The sequence below is a fragment of the Hippopotamus amphibius genome, chromosome 10 (genome assembly GCF_030028045.1).
Source record: "Hippopotamus amphibius kiboko isolate mHipAmp2 chromosome 10, mHipAmp2.hap2, whole genome shotgun sequence".
Taxonomy (NCBI): Eukaryota; Metazoa; Chordata; class Mammalia; order Artiodactyla; family Hippopotamidae; genus Hippopotamus; species Hippopotamus amphibius.
In genome coordinates, this window is record NC_080195.1 from 48,841,177 (window position 1) to 48,860,533 (window position 19,357).

At 53.0% G+C, this 19,357-nt stretch overlaps 1 protein-coding gene across 6 annotated transcripts in view; it reads left to right on the top strand.

Annotated features, from left to right (window-relative positions):
- MYLK (myosin light chain kinase) overlaps window positions 1–19,357 on the top strand; it is a 258,615-nt gene that overhangs the window by 141,022 nt on the left and 98,236 nt on the right. For all 6 annotated transcript variants that reach the window (XM_057696224.1, XM_057696227.1, XM_057696226.1 and 3 more), the window contains 8 exons: window positions 1,554–1,602; window positions 2,477–2,642; window positions 3,564–3,729; window positions 5,539–5,557; window positions 6,688–7,223; window positions 7,772–7,978; window positions 12,948–13,082; window positions 16,172–16,324. In XM_057696224.1, coding sequence (XP_057552207.1) covers window positions 1,554–1,602; window positions 2,477–2,642; window positions 3,564–3,729; window positions 5,539–5,557; window positions 6,688–7,223; window positions 7,772–7,978; window positions 12,948–13,082; window positions 16,172–16,324 — 1,431 coding nt within the window. The remainder of the gene's footprint in view (window positions 1–1,553; window positions 1,603–2,476; window positions 2,643–3,563; window positions 3,730–5,538; window positions 5,558–6,687; window positions 7,224–7,771; window positions 7,979–12,947; window positions 13,083–16,171; window positions 16,325–19,357) is intronic.

The window sequence follows — 19,357 nt, forward strand, 5'->3', positions numbered from 1 at the left end:
GAGCGGGGGCTGCTCTTTGTTGTGGTGCGCAAGCTCCTCATTGTGGTGGCTCCTCGTGCTGCGGAGCACAGGCTCTAGGCGTGCGGGCTTCAGTAGTTGTGGCTCGTGAGCTCTAGAGCGCAGGCTCAGTAGTTGTGGTGCACGGGCTTAGTTGCTCCGCGGCATGTGGGATCTTCCTGCACCAGGGATTGAACCTGTGTCCCCTGCATTGACAGGCAGATTCTTAACCACTGCACCACCAGGGAAGTCCCCAGGTCTCTCCTTTTATCAGCTTATAAGTTCTTTTAACCTTGAACAGATAATTGAATGACAAGAAGTAAACCCACATTATGGGATGAAAACTATACACGGCTCACTATAAAGTTGTTAAGCAGAAACGCATGTACAACAATTGCCAACCCATGTGGAACCACAACGTAAATGTGATGCTGGCGTTGTTATTAACCCTTTTTCACTAAGGTCCTGGTGTAACATTAAACAAGATACGGCGGAGGGAAGTACTCAGCCATGATCTTCACCCTCCACTCCTATGTTCCTATGCATTCATTTAGATGTGGTCAGTGCTGGAATTTAAGAACGTTTCCCCTTTTCCAGGAAACACCCTGCAGACCTCCCATTGCAGCTGCCTGCTGATATCAGGGAATGGCTTCTACCCTTCCATGCGTGCCTTGGGTGGGGTTTTATAAACGTTCCCAGCTTGTCACAGAAAGAGAACAACTTCCAGGCTGATTGTCATCTCAAAAATGTCCTCCTCTCCCCCTCCCTGGTCCTCAAAAACACCCCGCTGCTCTGTAGTCACTTCCTGGTCACACTGTGAGTTGTTCCTCCGGCAGCAGCAGCAGCTGGTTAAAGGGCCGACCCCCGCAGCCTTGCTGGGTCTGCTATTGAACTGCGTCCTGCCCAGCCCAGCAGCACGTCTCCTAGGACGGGCAGTGCCCAGTGTCCTGCTGGTGCAGGTGCCGGGAGGTGCTGGCTGCACTGGAGCTCATCTCCTGTGCTCTGCTCCATTCCAGCGGGACAGATCCTGCTGTTTGCTGGGCTTTAAATGGAAGGGTGGAGTGACGACTGGGTCAAACGAGAATAGATGTGGTGAGAGAGAGGCATGTGCCTCTCCCCTCTCCCTTTAACTGGCTCCTTTTCTGGAGAGGTCCTGATCACCACAGATCATCCCCAAAGTGGGAGGTCCAGGGGCATGTAACAGGTCAGCAGAATGGTGGAGTGTTCTAGAACAGGCAGAGCCGGGTGCTTTCCTGCACCATCCTGGCCCTGTGACTTAAGTGAGCAGCTTTATGTCTCTGAATCTCATTTTTCTCACCTGTTTAAAAAAAAAGGAAGGATGATGTAATACTAGCCTCCTTAAATTACTGCAGGAAATCCATGCGGTGATGTATATAAAGTGCCCCCCACAGAGCCTGACCCAGGCAGGATAAACTGTTACCAGCATTGTCTCATCACCACCCCCACTCGTTGACTCTTTCCTGACTTCTGTTGCTCCAAGTTGGTGGCTCAGACCAGACTCTTCAAACCTCTTTCTCTTTGTTTCCTACTTGCAGGGGGCTTTGTGAAGAAGCATGGTCAGCCTGTTGTTTCCAAAGCCTTGGGGTAAGTTCTGGAATGTTCAACCCAGGGTGAGGGCTGGATTGGCTTTTCCTGAAGTCTTGACAGAGCAGCCTGGGGAGCAGGTGTTCTCAAGTATCCTGGGTTGTGAAAGCTAAAGTGGGAGCCTATTGGGGTGTGACGTGTCCTTCACACAGCTCCCCCCGACCCGGCAGCCTCTGTGGATAGCTTCCTGACTGGTCCAGCCGCTAAATGGAAGTGGGCTCTGTGGCCGTAGTCTGCAGGGGTCTCTAACAGCCAAGGCCATAGTCAGAAGACTTAATTACATAAGCAGACTCAGAAGAGGCGATCAATATGTGACATTTCTTATGGCAGGTAAACCTGTATTGGTGAGGGTGAGTAACAGTGACTGCTGTAACAGACAAGCCCCCAGATCTCAATGGCTTACACGGAGAAAGTCGGTTTCTTACTCAAGGAGTCAGTTCATATATTCTTGGACAGGTGGAGAGCCTTCAGGGACCCAGGCTCCTTCTGTCTGGTGGCTCCATCGTCTCCTAGCTGGAGCCCCTGCAGGACTGTCTGCATCTAGCCAGGAGCGTGGGTGAGAGAGTGTGTGCAGTCGCGCAGGGGGTTTCGATGGGTCCAGCCTAGCTTTCTGCTTTCTGCTCACAGCCTGGTAGCCAGAGCCGGACCCCAGTAGAATTCAAGTATCCCTAACTTCAAGGGAGGGTAGGAAATGAAGGCTAGCTGCAAGCCCAGGAGGGGGAGGAAATAGGTTTTGGTGCCAGAGATTTTTCCAGAGGCACAGAATTGGGAAAGCTGCCCTTTGCTGGTTTCTTAGCCCAACTTAAGTGACTTGGGTGGAGACAGAGAGAAAATGATCCACGTTGCTGTGGATTCTCTGCTGATTTCTTTCCAGGGACAGATGTGCAGCCCCTGCAGTGGAGACCCGTCCTAGCATCTGGGGAGAGTGCCCACCAAAGTTTGCTACCAAGCTGGGCCGAGCGGTGGTCAAAGAAGGACAGATGGGGCGATTCTCCTGCAAGATCACTGGCCGGCCCCAGCCTCAGGTCACCTGGCTCAAGGTGAGGTATTGTCTGTGCTGACCCTGGGTGAGATCCCTAGGCTAGTGGCAGTCCGCCTTCCCACTCAGTCCCTTCCGCTTCAGCCGCAGGTGGTCCTCGAGGTTCTCGTGTGCTCGGTAGCCGTGCCTGTCCTTGCCCCTGTGTCACACCCTCCCTCTGTGACTCCGCCCATAATGTCCTGTAATCCGCTCACTCACAAAACAGCATAGTGACACTTCCAAGTCAGGACAGACCTGACCGTGTCAAGAGACTGGAATTGGAAGTCTGGGACTGATTTCAAGCCGCAGCTCCCTGATTCACAAAGCGTGTGATGCTGGACAAGGCGTTTGATCTCTTAAAAGCCGGGCTTCCTTATCTGTGAGGCAGAGATGATCCCACCTACCTCACCATCCTGTTGGGAGGCTCCACGGGGGGGTGCTTTATGGGTCCTTCAGGGCTGAACAGCGTGAAGACAGAGGTGGAGAAGGCGGTGGGGGAGGGGAAGAGGAGGCAGCAGCGGGGGTTGTAAACAGCGCAGTGGAGCAGCGGGGACACTTGGGGTCAAGGCCAGGGAGAGTAGGTTTTCCACAGGTAGGACTCCTGGATAAGCGTGAGTGATGGGATGCCTTTTCCCTGTTTCCTGGTTCTCCTGTACTGGCCCTGGAACATCAATAAAAGGAAGAGAGAGGCAAATGGGAACTAAAGCGGGGAGTGTAGGCTATCCCACCTCAGGGTCCATACTCCTGCTCTCAGCTGGACCGAGCACCACAGCACATCTGTGCACCTCGAGTCGGGGCCCTTGGATGGCCCTCAGGCTGCTCTCCGAGCGTGTCGACAGAGCCCAGAGCAGAGGGTATCTGCTCCCCTCAGATTGGCAGGAGGTAGGAGGACAGATCCAAAGGTGCGCAGTTTCTCTGAGCAAGCCGCCTGTGTCACCCACAGGGAGATGTCCCCCTGCGGCCCAGTGCCCGTGTGTCTATGTCTGAGAAGAATGGGGTGCACGTCCTGGAAATCCACGAGGTCAACCGAGACGACGTGGGCGTGTACACGTGCATGGTGGTGAACGGGTCAGGGAGGGCCTCCATGTCTGCTGAGCTCTCCATCCAAGGTATCAGGCAGTGGGAGGCCTCGTGCTGGACTGTCCCTTCCTGGGGTCCCTGCCCTTCTAGAAGGAGACGCTTGTTCATCACACATCTGTGTGTTGCACGCGTCACACTTATGCACTCATGTGTCGGTCCCCAGGGGCAGGGTCTTGAATCCGAAGAGAGGGTGGGTGGGTAGCGCAGATGTGGCCACGGAGGAAGATGCTTCACGTGTGTCCCCACGCCTGTGTTGTGTTCCCTTCTGGCTCAGACTCCTTTTTTATTTATGTTTCTAATTGCCTTTTGGAAGAGTAGACATTGCTAATGTCTTGCCATCGCCCCACATTTAATCTGCCAGAAATGTATCTTGTCATCTACCCTGTGCTTCAGGTCAGGTGCTCCCTCAGCTCAGCTCTCTCCTTCTCACCAGACTGGGCATGTCAGCGTCGCCTCTGAGCCCTGTGTCTTCCTTGCTGTAGTCATCAGACCCAGTCAGCTCTTCTCTTGAAAGCTCTCTGAGTACCTCTCCTCCTTACGTTCCCTTGGTTCTGCCAGGCGTAGCCCGGAGAAGCTGGGGTGTGTGGATGGGGAAGGAGACTGACGTCACTTCATTGGAGCGGGACCTTGAGTGGGGTGGGCTTTGGGGACCAGGGAGGGACATGACCCTCGCTCTCGTCTCCTCCTTTCTTACCCTCATTTCTTTTATGATTTGTCTCTTCCCCAGCTCCTTCCTTTCTCAGAAAATATCCCTCCTTGCTTTCTTCACATTTTTGGCCCGAGTGTTTTCCCTACCCACAGAAACAAATTTATTTGACATGGCAACCCAGGACAGACAGACGGATAGATATAAACATAGTTAACTGAAACAAGTTTCATGACGTCATCCTGAGTGGTAGTATGTACAGTACCGCTGCCATTTTCTCGTCTATTCTACACCATTGAGGGAAAAAACCCTGGTCCTGACCACAGCATTTGACTTCACGACTCCCTGCAGGCTCAGGACCTGCTGTCCGTCACTGGGAGGAGTGTTTTCGGCCCTCTGCCTTTACTTGCCCCAGCACTGAATTAAAGAACGGTTCCCTTCTGAAGCACTTAATGACAGAATAGGGTGTTGCCTGGGATTTGTTTGAAAAAACTCCCAGAAAAAGCCCCTCAAAAAACCAAAACAGAAAGGGATAGATAAGATTGGCAAAATGTTGACATTTCCCTAATCTGGGTGTTGGCTTTCAGTGTTTGTTTTATCCTTCTCTGTACTATTGTATATTTTGTCATTTTCCATAATAAAAAAATTGTTTTTAAATCATGTGGCAGGAAAAAATATTTAGTAACTGTATATTTTTTTCTTTGAACGGAATAAAACTACACTTTGTACATTTTAAAATGAAGCAGGTATTTGTCAAAAATGACCACTTTAGGGGTTTCTTTTGAGGGCCACATGCAAGTTACACAGTCTGGGTTGACGTTTTCAGTAGGTGTTTATTTTTGTTTGTCCCTCGGGTGGTTTTTGTTTCCTTCTGTGGGCTGGGAAACAGGACGCTCCTGTGCCCAGCGTGGGGCAGCAGAAGCTGCCCAAAAGGGCCCAGGGCAGCTCCGGAAGCTTCACAGTGTCTCAGGGCTCAGAGGACTTTATCAGACTAGCCCGAGAAGTCCAAGACCAGGCAAGCTGAAAGGAGGGGTGGTAGGAAGCCACACTCTGTCCTAAACGAGAGATGCTGTCGTGCCACTTTCTGCTCCTGGTGTGTAAAACATTGCACTAACAAAACAAAAAACAAGAAAACAGACACAGAAAAGAAAACATTGCACTAACAGTCTTTCCACCTTCTCCTTTTTTCCAGGCTCGGACAATGCCAATAGGTATGTACAGGTTTTGTGAGTATTATGTTTCCATTTCGAAATGCCCTGAGAAAAAAAGAGGAATTGTAATTAAGAAACTGCCTGAATTTTCAAGTTATCACATAGGGGAAAGAACTGACTGTGTAGGGGGTGTTGTTTTATTTGGAGTGTTTTGTTCTATTCTGTTGTAATTTGCTGTCCAGGTTCGATGTCAGGCTTGCCGTCAATATTGAGACTCTCCAAGACCCTGCTCAGTGTCTTTACTAGTTAGCCATCACTAGGAAGGGCACCGCTCTGAAAAGGGTGCCCTCCACGTTCAAGGCCACCCAGCACGTCTTCATCAGGAGCTTCCTTTCCTGAGAGTGAGACTCCACGCTAGATGCTGGGTGTGCTCGCTGAGCTGTCTAGTGTAGAGGAGGGGCTTACACAGAGCCACCCAAAATGTAATTACAAACTCTGATCATCTACAAGAAGCGCTAATTTGGAGTCGAGGGTCAGAGAACCCCTTTTTGAATGCCTTATGTCTGAGCTCAGGCCTGTGAGAAGACAAGTTCAAGGGAAGAGGTTCCAAACAGAGTGACTGCATGTGTGAACGCGGTGAGGGGAGAGGGGGCACAGGGCCCAAAGAACCCCGCAGGGCTGCAGCCTGCTAAGCCCCAGAGACCGTGTCTCGGGAGGTCCACGCGCGGCCAGCTCCCACCCGGCATCCCTGCAGGCTGTGATGAGCAGCTCAGTTTTATTCGTAATTGAGTGGAAAAGCCGTTGGAAACTCTTAAGCTTGAAATGGCATCATTCAATGTATGTTTTTAAAAGATAGACTGTGCGTGCTGTGTGGGACGTGGGTCGGGGCCAGCGTGGATGGGGGCACCGCGTGCGTGAACCACCTCGGGGCTCGTGGAGAAGAGCAAGACGGGCAGGTGTCATAGGTGTGGAGAGGACACTGGGTTGGGAGGAGGGGCAGGGGAGACCGAGAATGGCTGCTTGGTTTCTGGCTGGAAACTAAGCAAACTGCAGAGGAAGACGTCCGCTTTCACTCTGTCGTGATCCGCGGGCTTTTGTGAGTCCTGGAGTCCGCGCTTGCGACGCATGACCCGACGTCGGTTCTCCCTCTTCTCCCGCCCCGCTGTCCCCCGCCACCCGCCCACCCACAGGCCGCTTGTGAGAGGAGCAAAGGCGGCCGATTCAGACGTCAGGAGGGAGGTGACCCGTGGACTCCCTCAGGGGCCGAAACCGGACGGCCCGGAGGCTGCAGCGGAGAGTAAGAGCTGCCCCAGCTCCCAGAGAGGCGGCTCCCCAGCCCGGGCCACGGGGAGCCAGCCTCAGCCCCTGAGGGAGTCCAGGCTGCAGCCGCTGGGGGTCTCGCCCAGAAAGGCCCTGAGGACCCCTGTCCTGCAGAAGACGTCCAGCGCCCTCACCCTGCAGGCCGCAAACATCCCGCTGGAACCGAGAGGTCCGGTCTCGGGCGCCCTCGTTCCTCCCAGAGAAGACAGCGGGAGGCCAGCCGCGCCCCCGCCAGCCGCCCTCCCCACCAGGCAGGCTGGCCTGGGAAGCCAAGACGCCGTGAGCAGGGTTGCTACCGGGAAGGTCCCCGTGGAGGGCCAGAGGGACACAACATACCCCAAATTTGAGAGCAAGCCCCAAAGCCAGGAAGTCAGTGAAGACCAGCCAGTCACGTTCAGATGCGAGGGTGAGTCGCTCAGCCTTAGGTCACACGGCAGCCCCCAGGTGGCCACGCCCTGCCTTCAGCTCAGCGGCCTGGTCGGGGCCTCCTGTATCCAGCAGCCCCTTGGGCTAGAGCCTCCGCCCCACCCGGGAAGTACCTTACAGGGGCCTCCCCTCAGAAAGCCCTCAGTCTAGTAACGTCTCTGTTCTGGGGAAGCTCCCAGCAGGGGCCCGTTGTTCGTGGTTGGAGACGGCATGGACCCTGAGCCCGAACTCTTACCTCCCCCCACGGGATCCCGTCACCCCCATTGCCACCACAAACAAGCCGCAGGGTCCTCTGCTCGTTCCTCCCTCTGGCTGATCTGGAGACCTGGTATCCCTCCTCCCCTAGGGCCCTCCCTCTGTCTTGGGATGCGGGGTGGAGGGTAGAGGCGTAAACAAGTGGGTTCGAGCAGGATGGCAGCGGCACGCCAGACTGGGCTCTGCCCCCAGCTCCGTGCCTCCACCCCTACCTCCACCCCACAAGCACAGCGCGCCGGTGGGCGGCCTCACGTCCTTCGCCTGGCCCTGCAGTTTCAGGGAACCCGAAGCCCGAAGTGACCTGGTTCCTGGACGGGGTCCCCGTGAGGAGACGAGACGGCACCATTGAGGTGTATGAAGCTGGGAGAGCCCACTGCCTCTGCCTGCTGAGGGCCCGGGTGAGGGACGGTGGGAACTACAGCTGCACAGCCACCAATGTCCGCGGCCAGGTGTCCTGTGGCTGGAGCCTCGTGGTGAAAAGTGAGTACGTCCCTCCAGGTCACCCCAGCTGCTCTGTGGGAGGACCTTCGTGGGGGGCGTCACATAGCGTGCACGGGGTCATCTCCTGCAGCACCCCCTCCCCCCGCCCCCGCCCCACCCGGGTGTACCACCCGACAGAAGCATCGTCCCCACCCTCCGGCCAAGGCCAAAGTCATTGCTCCAGGAGAGCGGTTCTTGATCAGAAGTTCACATCAGAATCGCCTCCGGATAAACATGCCCAGGGCCCACGCCCAGCCCACTGCAAGCTACCTCTTATACGTTCCTCAGCTGTCCGAGGAGTCCCAGACTCACTTTGGTAACCACAGAGAACCAGACAGACACACTTAAGAGTGATCACTGTGGCCATTGTAGCATCTGTTTATAAAAGTAGTTCGTGTTCACTGAGAGGAATTTAAACAATGTATAATCTTATGACTCAAAATAAATGATATTCTAATGTTTTTAAAACAAATTTGGCATTGTGCCGTTTGTATACCACTTACTATTCTTGTTTGCTTATGTTACATAAGCATCTTTCTATACCATTTCTTGCTGTACTTTTTAATATCACTTGAAAACATGCTTTGTAATGGCCACATAATATTTCTTAGAGTGCTGTTTAGCCATGGCCTTGTGGTTTCTGTTTAGATTGTTTTGATTGTTTCCATTTTCTCACTGCTGTAACAAAACGGTGTTAAATAGCCTTGTACCCAACTCTCTCTAAGATTTCCGCCTCACTTTAAATGCTATTTAGGGACCCTAGAGCCATGTCATACTATTGAGGAACTTATTAAACCACAGGGACAGAGTCAGCACATTGCAGGCTGATGGAAACTCTATGAGACAAATAACCTTCACCTATTTTTTCAACAAGTAAATTACAAGCCAAAAGGAAGAAAGGAACAACCTGTAGGAAACTTAGATGAAAGGACACATAAGAGGCACCAATAATTGCAATACATGTACTTTGCATGGATCCTGATTGAGATACCTTACAAAAATTTTTTTTGGTAACAACATCAGGAAAATTTGAGCACTGACAAGATATTCAATGTAAAGGAGTTAGTGCTATTTTTAAGATGTGATTGTGGATCTCGTGATTATTTTTTTCGAAGTCCATATATTTTAGAGATATAGGTTTTTACTGGTGAAATGATATGATTTCTGATATTTGCTTCAGAAATAAGCCACGTGTGGTAGGACTCAGTGGTGGGTATGAATGAAGTGAGATTTGCCAGTATGGAAGCTGAGAAACAGGTATATGGTGATTCGCTATGCAGCTTTCTCTACTTCTGTGTATGTTTGAAATCTGCCATAACAAATGTTTAAAAAAGAAGAAGAAGGAGGGGAAGGGGTGGGGGGAGGAGGAAGAGGAGGAGGAGAAGTCCTTGCTTGTTCACTCACACAGTAGGATGCCATGCAGCCCATGGAACAAATGTTCCTGACCTGTAGAGTCTGGTGGTAAAACCTGTCCAAGATATGTTAGTACGGGGGAAAAGCCAAGCACAGAGAGAGCCATGTGTATCATGTGCTGTTTGCAGTAAAGGGAAAAAAATCTATGTGTATAAAACAAACAGATGCTGTGTGTGTGTAAACATTTCCGGAAGGGTCCACAAGTGACCTCTAGGAGGAGAAACTGGGGGTCTATAGGAAGGGGTGAAAGGTACTCTTACTTGTCACTGTATATCATTGGCTCACTTCTTAATTGGGAATTTTACTATGTTTAGAATTCCTTTGCAAGGAATAGTATCCATTCATTTGGAGGTGGGAGAGCCTGTAGGCAGAGGCCCCAGGTCGGGTAACCTGAGCTCCATCAACCAGGGCTCTTTGTTAGGGTGGGGGACTCACCTGGCCTCGTGTCCACCAAAGGTTAAAAACCAACAGGCTTTGGTTGGAGGGTTCGCTGTTATTATTAAGTGGAAGCTGTGCCTGGAGACTGTACCTGCAGCAAGTTGGGGGTGAAAGGCAATGTTGGTTCTAAAGCCGCCGCAGGACTGGGCGACGGGGTGGAAGCTGGGCATGCCGCAAAGCTCACTGTTCTTCCCAGGATTCAGCTGTGTGCGTGTGTTTTAGAATACGGCCTCCTCAGAGTGCTGCAAGCCTTTGGGTAATTTCCAGAGTTCTGAGAAAGGCGACGTTGAGTGCTTTTGCCAGTGTTCCTGTTCCTTGTCTGGAGGAACGGATGTGTGTCGGCCATTCCAGAAGTCCTGCTTGACTGCCTTGCTCCTTAGCTGTTCCGAAGTCTCCAGAAGGCTTCGCCAAGACGCAGGTCACCTATGGCCTCTTTCTCTCTTTCTTCCTATCTCTGCAGAAAAGCTGCCTGTTTTCCTTACCAAGGCTTCTCATTCCATCCTTCCCATCTCCACAAAGATCGGATCCAGTAATGATTGACTCCCCAACAATTCTCCCGTCTCTCCTCCTCCCCTTATCTAGAGGCCTCTTTCTCCTCCCTGCAGGTGTTCTCTGGTCTCCCATTGTCTAAAAAGGGGGAAAAAAAACCTTCCTTCTGCTTCATTGCCTCTTAAGCTCCCACGTTCTCTCTCCACTCTCTTTTACCCCAAAACTGGCTGCTCGTCCAGTCTCCACACCCAGCTTCTATCTGATAATAGCAGCTCACCTCTCACTGAGAGCCTGTTCAGTGTGCCAGGCTTTTTGCTAAATGCTTGACATGTACGGCCCCATTGAGTTATCCCAACAATCTTATGAGATAGATTTACAACCATTGTCCAAATGAGAATACTGAGCTGTAGTGAGGTTAAGTGACTTGTTCAGGGTCCCATGCTTTGTAAAAAATAGCATATCCCTAACCCATGTTGGTCTGGCACAAAAGCCCATATTGTTTTCAGTGACTCCCAAAGGCATTTCTCTACTGAGAGAATTCGATGCTGGCCAAAGGGGTAGAGGTGGTGCCTTCCCTCACCTGTCCAGGTAGGCTGGCATCCCTTCCCTCAGTACCAGTCCTGCTCAGACGCACCACATCCTGATTTGTAGCTGTACTCCCACTGCCTACTCTCCCTTTAGGGGAGCTCTGGGCTAGAGGAAGAAGGGTAGATGTAGAGTCAGAGAACTGGGTGTAAAGCCTCGCTTCACCATTGGGCTTGGCTGTGGGAAATTATTAATTTCATCTGTAAAATGAGCTAAAGATAGCAGTCTTGTGGCATTGTCACCATCACCTCTGGAAAAGTACCTGATAAGCCCTCGAATGTTAATTTCTGCCTTTGCACTATAATGTAGTTTCCCCCTCATCACTGTATTGAATAGCTTTTCTTGAAAAGTACCAGTGAGATAATCTTCTTATCACCAAATCCAGTTGCCTTTTCTCAGCTATCAGCCACCTTGTCTCCTCTGCAGCACATTCTGGTTGTTGTAGAAGAGATTTTCTATCCCTATTGTTCTTTTTTTTTTTTTTTTTGAAGACCTACCTTTATTTTCATAATTTGGTCTCTGCTGACACAATTTCATTTCAATTCGATAGTGCATATATATTTTTTCAGTATTAGACAAAAGATACAAAGTATCTCAAGGCTTTTTGTAGGATATTTAATGATTTGTCATTTTGCTTATACAACAGTAGCCATAATTTCAGTTTATTTTGAAAACAGGTCCAGAGTTTACTTGACCTATTACCATAATTTTGTACATTGTTTAAAAATAAGTGCTTCAAAAGGCTGTGTTACTATGTGTGAATTATATCTCAAAGCCATTATCAAACAAAATAGGTGCTGTACGTAGATGATCTGGACCACTTTAAGCTTTTATCACTGTCAGCAGATACCCAAAAAGAAGCCATTGTTCAAATAACTTGAATTACTTATAAATCTGAACCAAAAATATTTCTGTTAAATCTAAAGTGACCCTGAAGTGGCCTTTTGGTAGCCAGAGTATTTGTTCAACCTTGTTGTTCAACATCAGATGATTATTTGCGAAACAGGAAGATTTTAATGATCAGGCATGGTTGAGGGACTTAATGTGTTGAGTTTCCTCACCGTTTTCTTGCCGTTGCTCCTAATTATGGCCCCCAGACTACAAAATGCTTCCCAACTCACCGATGTAGAAGGCTTCTGGAAAGTTCAGCTCAGTGGTGTTCAGCGAGAAGGTGCATCAGAATCACGAGGGTGGCTGAGAAATGCATCTTCCCAGACCCCCGGTGCTTCTGCACCACTGACCCAGGCTGGAAAACTAGAGCCCGTGTAAGTCCTTGTCATTTGATTCCGTCCAGGAATTGGAAAAAATGATTGTAATAATTTGAAGTGGACATGTCCTCACCAGTGGGCGTGTGGTCTCTAGAAGTAAAAAAGATACAAGTGTGTGCAGGTCTTTTGCTATTACATACGTGTTTCAGGGTTCATCCTTGTACATACATCTTTTGAGTAAACCATGAGGGTATATTTCTATGATAAGATCAGAGGTTGCCAGTCTGTTTTTTTAATTTATAAATTGCTTTCTGAGTCAGCTTAGGCAATTTATGTTTTCCTAAAAAGTCTATTTTATCCACGTCTTCAATCTAATAAAACATTTCGGCCAAGGATTTTTAAAATTAAAAAAAAAAAAAAAGAGTGTGCAGGGTCTGATGGAACACATCAGAGACGATAAAAGACACCAGAAAATAGAATAGGACCAAGAAGAGGGGGGAAGGAGGAGCTCTGGGGATGCTCCAGGACAGTGAAAGTCAAGACAAGACAGGAGGGGCCTGTGTCCTGGAGGGGAAGAGGCCAGCCTGGTCCCGAGCACTCCCAGACCCGGGGTGTCTTGTGACGGTGAAAAAGCCCCTGCCAGTTACTCTGCCTCGGGCCCCGGTCTCTACATCAGGGATGCCACCTGCTTCCCTGTGTAATGATGAGTGAGGCAAAGCCAGGCCACCCAGGAAGCAAGCTCCAGGCGCCCAGGGCAGTGAGGCGTCTGCCTGCGGCCATCACCAGCGCGGGCCAGCTGTGACCTGAGACGGGCTGTCTGTTCTCTGCCCTCGCAGGGCTGGCCGTGATGGAGGCGGCCCCCTCGTTCTCCAGTGTCCTGAAGGACTGCACTGTCGTGGAGGGCCAGGACTTCGTGCTGCAGTGCTCGGTGCAGGGGACCCCGGTGCCCCGAATCATGTGGCTGCTCAATGGTGAGTCCCCCCTGCTCCGGCCCCCGGGGCCCTGGACCCTGCCTGCATTCCCACTTGTCTTCCCCACGTATCACTCTGAACCATTTATGCATGGGAAGGAAGCACGGGGTGCAGAGAGAGCATGGGAGCTGGGAGTCCGCTGATGCCTGGCCGGGGACACCGGACAAGTTTTACTCCTGCCTGAGCCTTGAGCTCCTTGTCTACAAGATGAGAATAATGCCACCTGCCTTCCAGGGTGGCGGTTGTGAAAATTAAATTAGATCCTTTATATAAAACAGTTAGTGAGATGCCTGGCACACAGGTGCACAAGCCGTTCAGCTCCTTTTCATGTGGCCAGGCTCAGAGCAGGCCCTCAGTAAGTATTTGCTGAGTCAATAAATGAACAAATACACCTACAAACTGATAACCACACTAGCAGTTGCTCGTGGGATCTTGCCGTTTATTTAATGGCACGTGGTTTGGGCTTCACAGACCAGTAATTCTTTCTAACATTATAGTCCTATAGAGACATCCCAGCGTTGTTTTTGTTTTGTTTTGTTTTTTGCCAAGTAAGGTCCTTTGAAAAAAAATTATTATATATTATCCCCCTTCTCTTTTCCAAAAGAGCCTTTCAATTCCAAAAGTATGGGAGAACTCTATTATTAGAACTGAGAACTGTCCATAAAAGTGGTGAAAGTAAGTGGGGTCTGCTTTGAGGATCTTCAGGGAGGACGAGGGAATGCCTGTCCTTGTCCTTCTCCGTATCGAGTGGCTGGGTGAACTCGGACACCCCCCTTTACCTCCGGGGCGTCGGCTTCTTTATTGGTGAGGAGATGGGCTGGAAGAGAAGGTTCAGGTCTCCGCCAGCTCTCACGGCTGATGGAATAGGCTCCGTAAGGGGGCAGTGGCCTGTCACCTGTGCCCCGAAGAGCCCCAGTCATTTCTGCTCCATCGCCGTGTTGCTTGTGAACCTGCCTCATCGGTATAAGGTATAAGCCTAAGTTTGCTTAGGCTTTTCTAGAAGTGATCTTGAGTCAGTGAGAGAAGTTGCCGTGGGGTCTCCCTATGTGTGGTCTTCCTGGGCAGAGAGGTGAGCATTGGGGCCTGCACGCCCCGCTGCGGACACAGCTCCTGTCAGAGTCCGTGCCTGACTGCAGGGAGGCAGCCTGCTTGCAGCTGGAACAGAGCGTGGATGTTAAGGGCTGGGAATGGATCTGAGCAAGCTTCCCTCTGCCGGGCTCTGCGTCCAGGCCAGACATCAAGAAACGTCAGTAAAGGTCCGGTGGGTAAATATTTCCAACTCTGCAGGCCGTGTGGGCTCTGTCACAGCTACTCGACTCTGCCGTCGCGGCACAAAGCACAGCCAGAGACAGTACATAAATGAATGGATGTGGCTGTGCCGCAGCAAAGCTTTACCTCCGGGCACAAGTGTGAATTTCATAGCATTTTCATACGTCAAGACATATTCTTCCTTTGATTTTTTCCCACCATGTGAACTATGTAAGAACTATCGTTAGCTTTTGGGCTGTACAGAAACAGGCTTCAGGTGGGATCTGGCCCACAGGCCGGTGTTTGCTGACCCCTGGTCTACACCTCTCCAGATGGAGAAGCAACCCCGCCTTACTCGTGGGGAATCTCGGCATTTTCAGACTCTTCCCACTAGAGGGCGATCATGCACAAGTCGGGGCCCCTTGGCCGCCACCTCTGATCTTAGTGGTGCTGGAGCTGGGAGTTCGGAGTTGCCCAATTCTGAGTGCCCTGAACCCACAGCTCCTTTCTTGGAGCCACCATTTCACCCCATGCCTGTGGAGCCAAAATGAGCTGTGCTGCAGTAAAAGGAGAGCTCTCAAACAGCTTGCGGGCACAGGTTTCAACAGCAGAGGCACTGAAGATGGCCGTCATGGAATGTGCTAGAATTCTCAAGGGAGAGAGGTTTTCGGTACACACACACACGGGTGTTGAGTCCTCTCAGTAGCAGGATCCTGGCCCCTGGCTCTGCCAGCCCCCAGCCCCACTTCTGTGAAGTGCAGTCGGGCCAGCAGAACCTCCTTCCTCTGGCCCAGTGGCTGGCTTGGCGGCCTCTGTTGACGTGAAGTGTTGCTGTGTGCAGAAGAAAACATTGGCTTGCAGGGAGAGGATCTCTTTCCGCACATTCCCACTGCCCACCCCCAGTTTTATGAAGTGCAAACCAGGACCCTGGGCTGACAAGGGAAGGGACTGACAGTTGCTTCCTATATGGTGAACGGACACATTTCTGCTCTAAGGCCAGGATGTTCGGTAATGAGCTTCTTCTTTTTCCCCCCTGGAAATGAAAGCTCACATCCTGGAATATTAAAATTCCTGGAACATTATAGAAACTACTGAATTTCATGGCATGCACTTCTGGCATGCACTTCTGTCTCCATGTGGGACTTTATGCGACCTGAATAAAGAGATTCTGGAGATTCTGCCTTCCACGCAAGGGACTCTTGGAAGAAGGAAGGGGCCAGAGTTGATTTTTAGTTCCCTGTATTTATCTTCTCTGTGAATCTTAAAATGCACCTCACTGCAGTGTGAGGTGGAGGGTGCAGAACGGCTTCTGATAAACACCCACAGTGGGAAATGGGAGCGTTGTTTCTGGAGGCATCTGAAAGGAGCTGGGAGGCTCTTGTGCCGTCTGGGTGAGGCCTGTTCTGCCTGAGGCTGGGCTGTGGGCCAGATGACCCTGTAAGATTCTTTCCAGGCTCAGAATTCTGTGAAGTCTAGGATGTGGATCTGGGGACTATTTATTTAAGCAGAATGCAGAGAACTCTGTCCCTTTACCGCCTGCATTCTAAATGCCTCCAACATCTCTCCCCTCAGTCCTACCAGCCCCGGTCTAGCTCCTCCACCCACACAATCACTGCCTCTCCTTCACCTCCCTAGCACCTGCCTCCCCCCCCCCCCCCCCCCCGCCTCGAGCCTCTGTCCAGCTGGCTGGGGACAGTCCTGACACATCTTTAGCCCTCAGGGGGTCTGAGAAAGTATGGGGACCATCAGCGTCGTGGCAGCAGCAGCCCTGCTGAGGGCAGGGCTCACACCCTGCCACCAGGTGCTCCCTGGCCTGAGCCTCCCTGTGCTTCCCTCCACAGGGCAGCCCATTCAGTACGCTCACTCCACCTGCGAGGCTGGCGTGGCTGAGCTCCACATCCAGGACGCCCTCCCGGAGGACAGTGGCACCTACACCTGTCTGGCCGAGAACACCTTGGGGCAGGCATCCTGCAGCGCCCGGGTCACTGTCCATGGTAGGAGCCTCTGGGCATCTCTCTGGAGGCACTTTTCCTGCCAACACATCTGCTTTGGAGAAAGGGCACTGCACCTGAAGGCAGGCAGGTGGAGGCGATGGCCTCCAGGAGCTCACGGGGACCAGGGTCTGCCGTGGGAGATGGACATACAAGCCCAGTCCCCCACCCCCTCACCCCACCAAGGCTGAGGGAAGATGCAGGGGGAAGAGGCAAAGACTCCCTGGGCTCAAGAAGCCTCCAGTCTGGTAGGCAGAAAACCGGACACACTGAAAGATGACACGTCCATGTAGGACTTAGGCTGTCGCAAATGACCCCTCACGCACTGGGGGACACCGGCTAACAAGTGCCAGTATTGAGGCTTCCAGAGGGCCACAGTTCGTCCCCCTTTGCCTTCCGTCCTGGCTCCTCCCCACCACCCCAGGCTTGCTCTCATACCTCACCAGCCTGGGGTCCAGTAATCTGATTATCGTGGTCATTACCCATCGATCAACACCAAGCGCTTAGTCCTGGGGAGTTGCCGAGAGCCACAGACTCAAGACAGAGCTGTCTGGGCTGTGGGGCCGGCAGGCGTGGTGGCAGTGCCGGGGAAGGACTTCTTGGGCCCAGAGTGTTCAGGTAAGCCTGACTCCCCACCCTTGGCCGGGCCGGGGCCCCCAGCTCCACCGGTGACTGGGGCCTGGGTGCTTGGACCAGGTGAGCCGTGCCCTGCTTTGCCAGCAGCCTGGCAGGAGACATGCCTCCCCGCTCCGTGCCCCCAGGGCTCCGCCTCTCGGTGAGAGTCTCCCTGTATCTGAGCATTAGAATCCCAGGAGGCCCCAGAAGGTGGTTTCACTGAAAAGAGCGAGGGAAAAATCATGTGCTGGTTACCTCCCTAGGTACTGTCACCTCACCTGTAGTTTCTTGATTCTCAACAACCCTGGGACGGGGTGGGGTGGGGGGGGGGGGGCAGTGTTCTTCCTCTCTCACATGGGAGGCTCTGGAGGTCTCAAGAAATCAATGTCACTTGCCTCAGCGCCCCAAGTGTGTGAGCCACACTGGCCTTTTGAACCCAGATCACCAAGCCACGGCTCACCCCCTGCCCTCTTCCAGAGCGTGAGTCCCCTGGCCTCAGAGTAGGGCTGCCCCTCCCCCCCAGAGCTGGGCAGCGTCGCCCCTTAGGGAGAGAGGAAGGGCACTGACGCCCTGACTTGGGTGTGGCCTGGCCGGGGAAGCTCTCTGCCCAGGAGGGGGACATGCCCTCCAGCCTCTCCGATTCCTCTGTGATTCCTCTGAAGTGTCTGGAGGGGACTCGCCACCCAGGAACTGGCCCTGCTTCTGCCCAGGAGGCCCTCCCACTTGGGTCACAGCCTGACTCTGGCCCCGGGAGCGCGTCAGCTGCATTCTGGTTTACACTCCATCCCCTCTCACCGCTCTCACTCGTGGCTTGTTGAGGGGCCTGGGGAAACTGTGGTGATGAGACTCAAGAGGGAATGAGAACAGATCCGGGCCAGGGCAGCCCTTCGCACTTTCCCACCCAGGCTCCCCTCGGAGGTCCGAGAGGCCCACGCGATGGCCCTGTGGTCTGGGACTCCCTCTCTGGCTTCCGCCCCAGGGCCTGTCCTGGGCTGCCTGTGTTTCGATTGGATTAGGGACCCCGCTGAGCTCACAGTCCCACTGGAGGTGGGGGTCCCCAGATGACGGAGCAAGAAGAGCCGTCCTTGCTGCCCCCAGGTCTGTGGGAGGAGGGGGCCTGGGTGGTTGCCCACCCGAGCGTGTTTCAAAGCAGAAACAGAGAGGTCCCGGGTAAGAGCTCTGCCAGAGCCGCTTGGGTCTGCTCTGAGAACAGCCCTGTGTGAGCGAGAGCCCCTCCCCGCGTGGGGATCGCCTGGCCCGTGAAGGCCGAACAGAGGCTCAGCTACCATAAATGGTGAAGGAGGCTGCGAGACGTGGCCGAGCTCGGGCCGGCAGCGCTGAGCTGTCTGCACAGGATCGGGGCCGGCCGCGCCTGGCACCGTGACACCCCTGGCTCCGAGCCCAGGGCACCGGGAGGCTCCGGTCCACGTCCTGCACCAGCCTCGGCCCTGGAGTTTTTCTTACTTTACTGGCAGCTTCTTTGGCTGCAGTTTCTGGGGCCGCTGGGGGGGTGGGAGATGACTGCAGTGGTGCCCCCAGGGTCCCGGCCTCCCCGCAGCTGCCCACGCTGGCCTGTCCCCTCCGTGTGGCTCCGGGCCGCGTCTGGAGGGTGGACACAGGGCAGGGCCACTGGCCCTGCCACCGGACTGCTGTTTCCTCTGCGGGCCTCGCCTTCCTCTTCTGTGTGACGGGGACACTGGCAGTCACCCCCGGTTCCATGAGGGTTCCGTGAGCAAGCACGCTCATGACCTCCGAACGTGGGTCACGCTCGGGAAGGGGGTGCCCACGGAGCCCCAGCCTTTAAACACATGAACTCCCTTCAAAATGGCAAGACTAAGGAGCGGTCTTACCAGAGGGTCAGCTGTGCCACACGGGGTGATGGCTTTTCTGTCTGTCTGCCTGTCGGTTTCGTTTTGGGGAGGGGAAGAGAGGATCAGAGTCAGAGAAGGGAGGTGCAGGGCGGACACGAAGGCTGCAGTGTGAGCGCCGCGCTCCGGTGGGGGGGGCTCTGGCCACAAGAGGGCGCCATGCGGCGGTGCCGCTCCCTCCGCTGGTCCCCTGGTCTGGTTTCCAGGGAGGAGCCAGGTCTCGGGCAACGTTTGCTGGAGGAGACCTCAGCAGATACTTTGTTGAAGGCCAGACATGGGTACTCTTTCTCCCCTCTTTAGCCTTTTGCCAAGGTTTTGCAATTATGCAGAAATTGCTGGCTCAGCCCTCTGATGTGATTTCTGCAGCCTCTTTTCCCAGCTTCCTCTGCCTTCTCTCCTCTCTCTCCCAAATCGAACTCCCTCCCACAAATGTCACTTCCTGTGGGGTGAGTTCTCTTACCAACCGTACCTCCCTTATCATTTGCGCTTACCTCTCAGCAAATCTGTACTGAGCACCTCCTTGGTGCCAGGCATTGTTCCGTTCCGGGAAGCT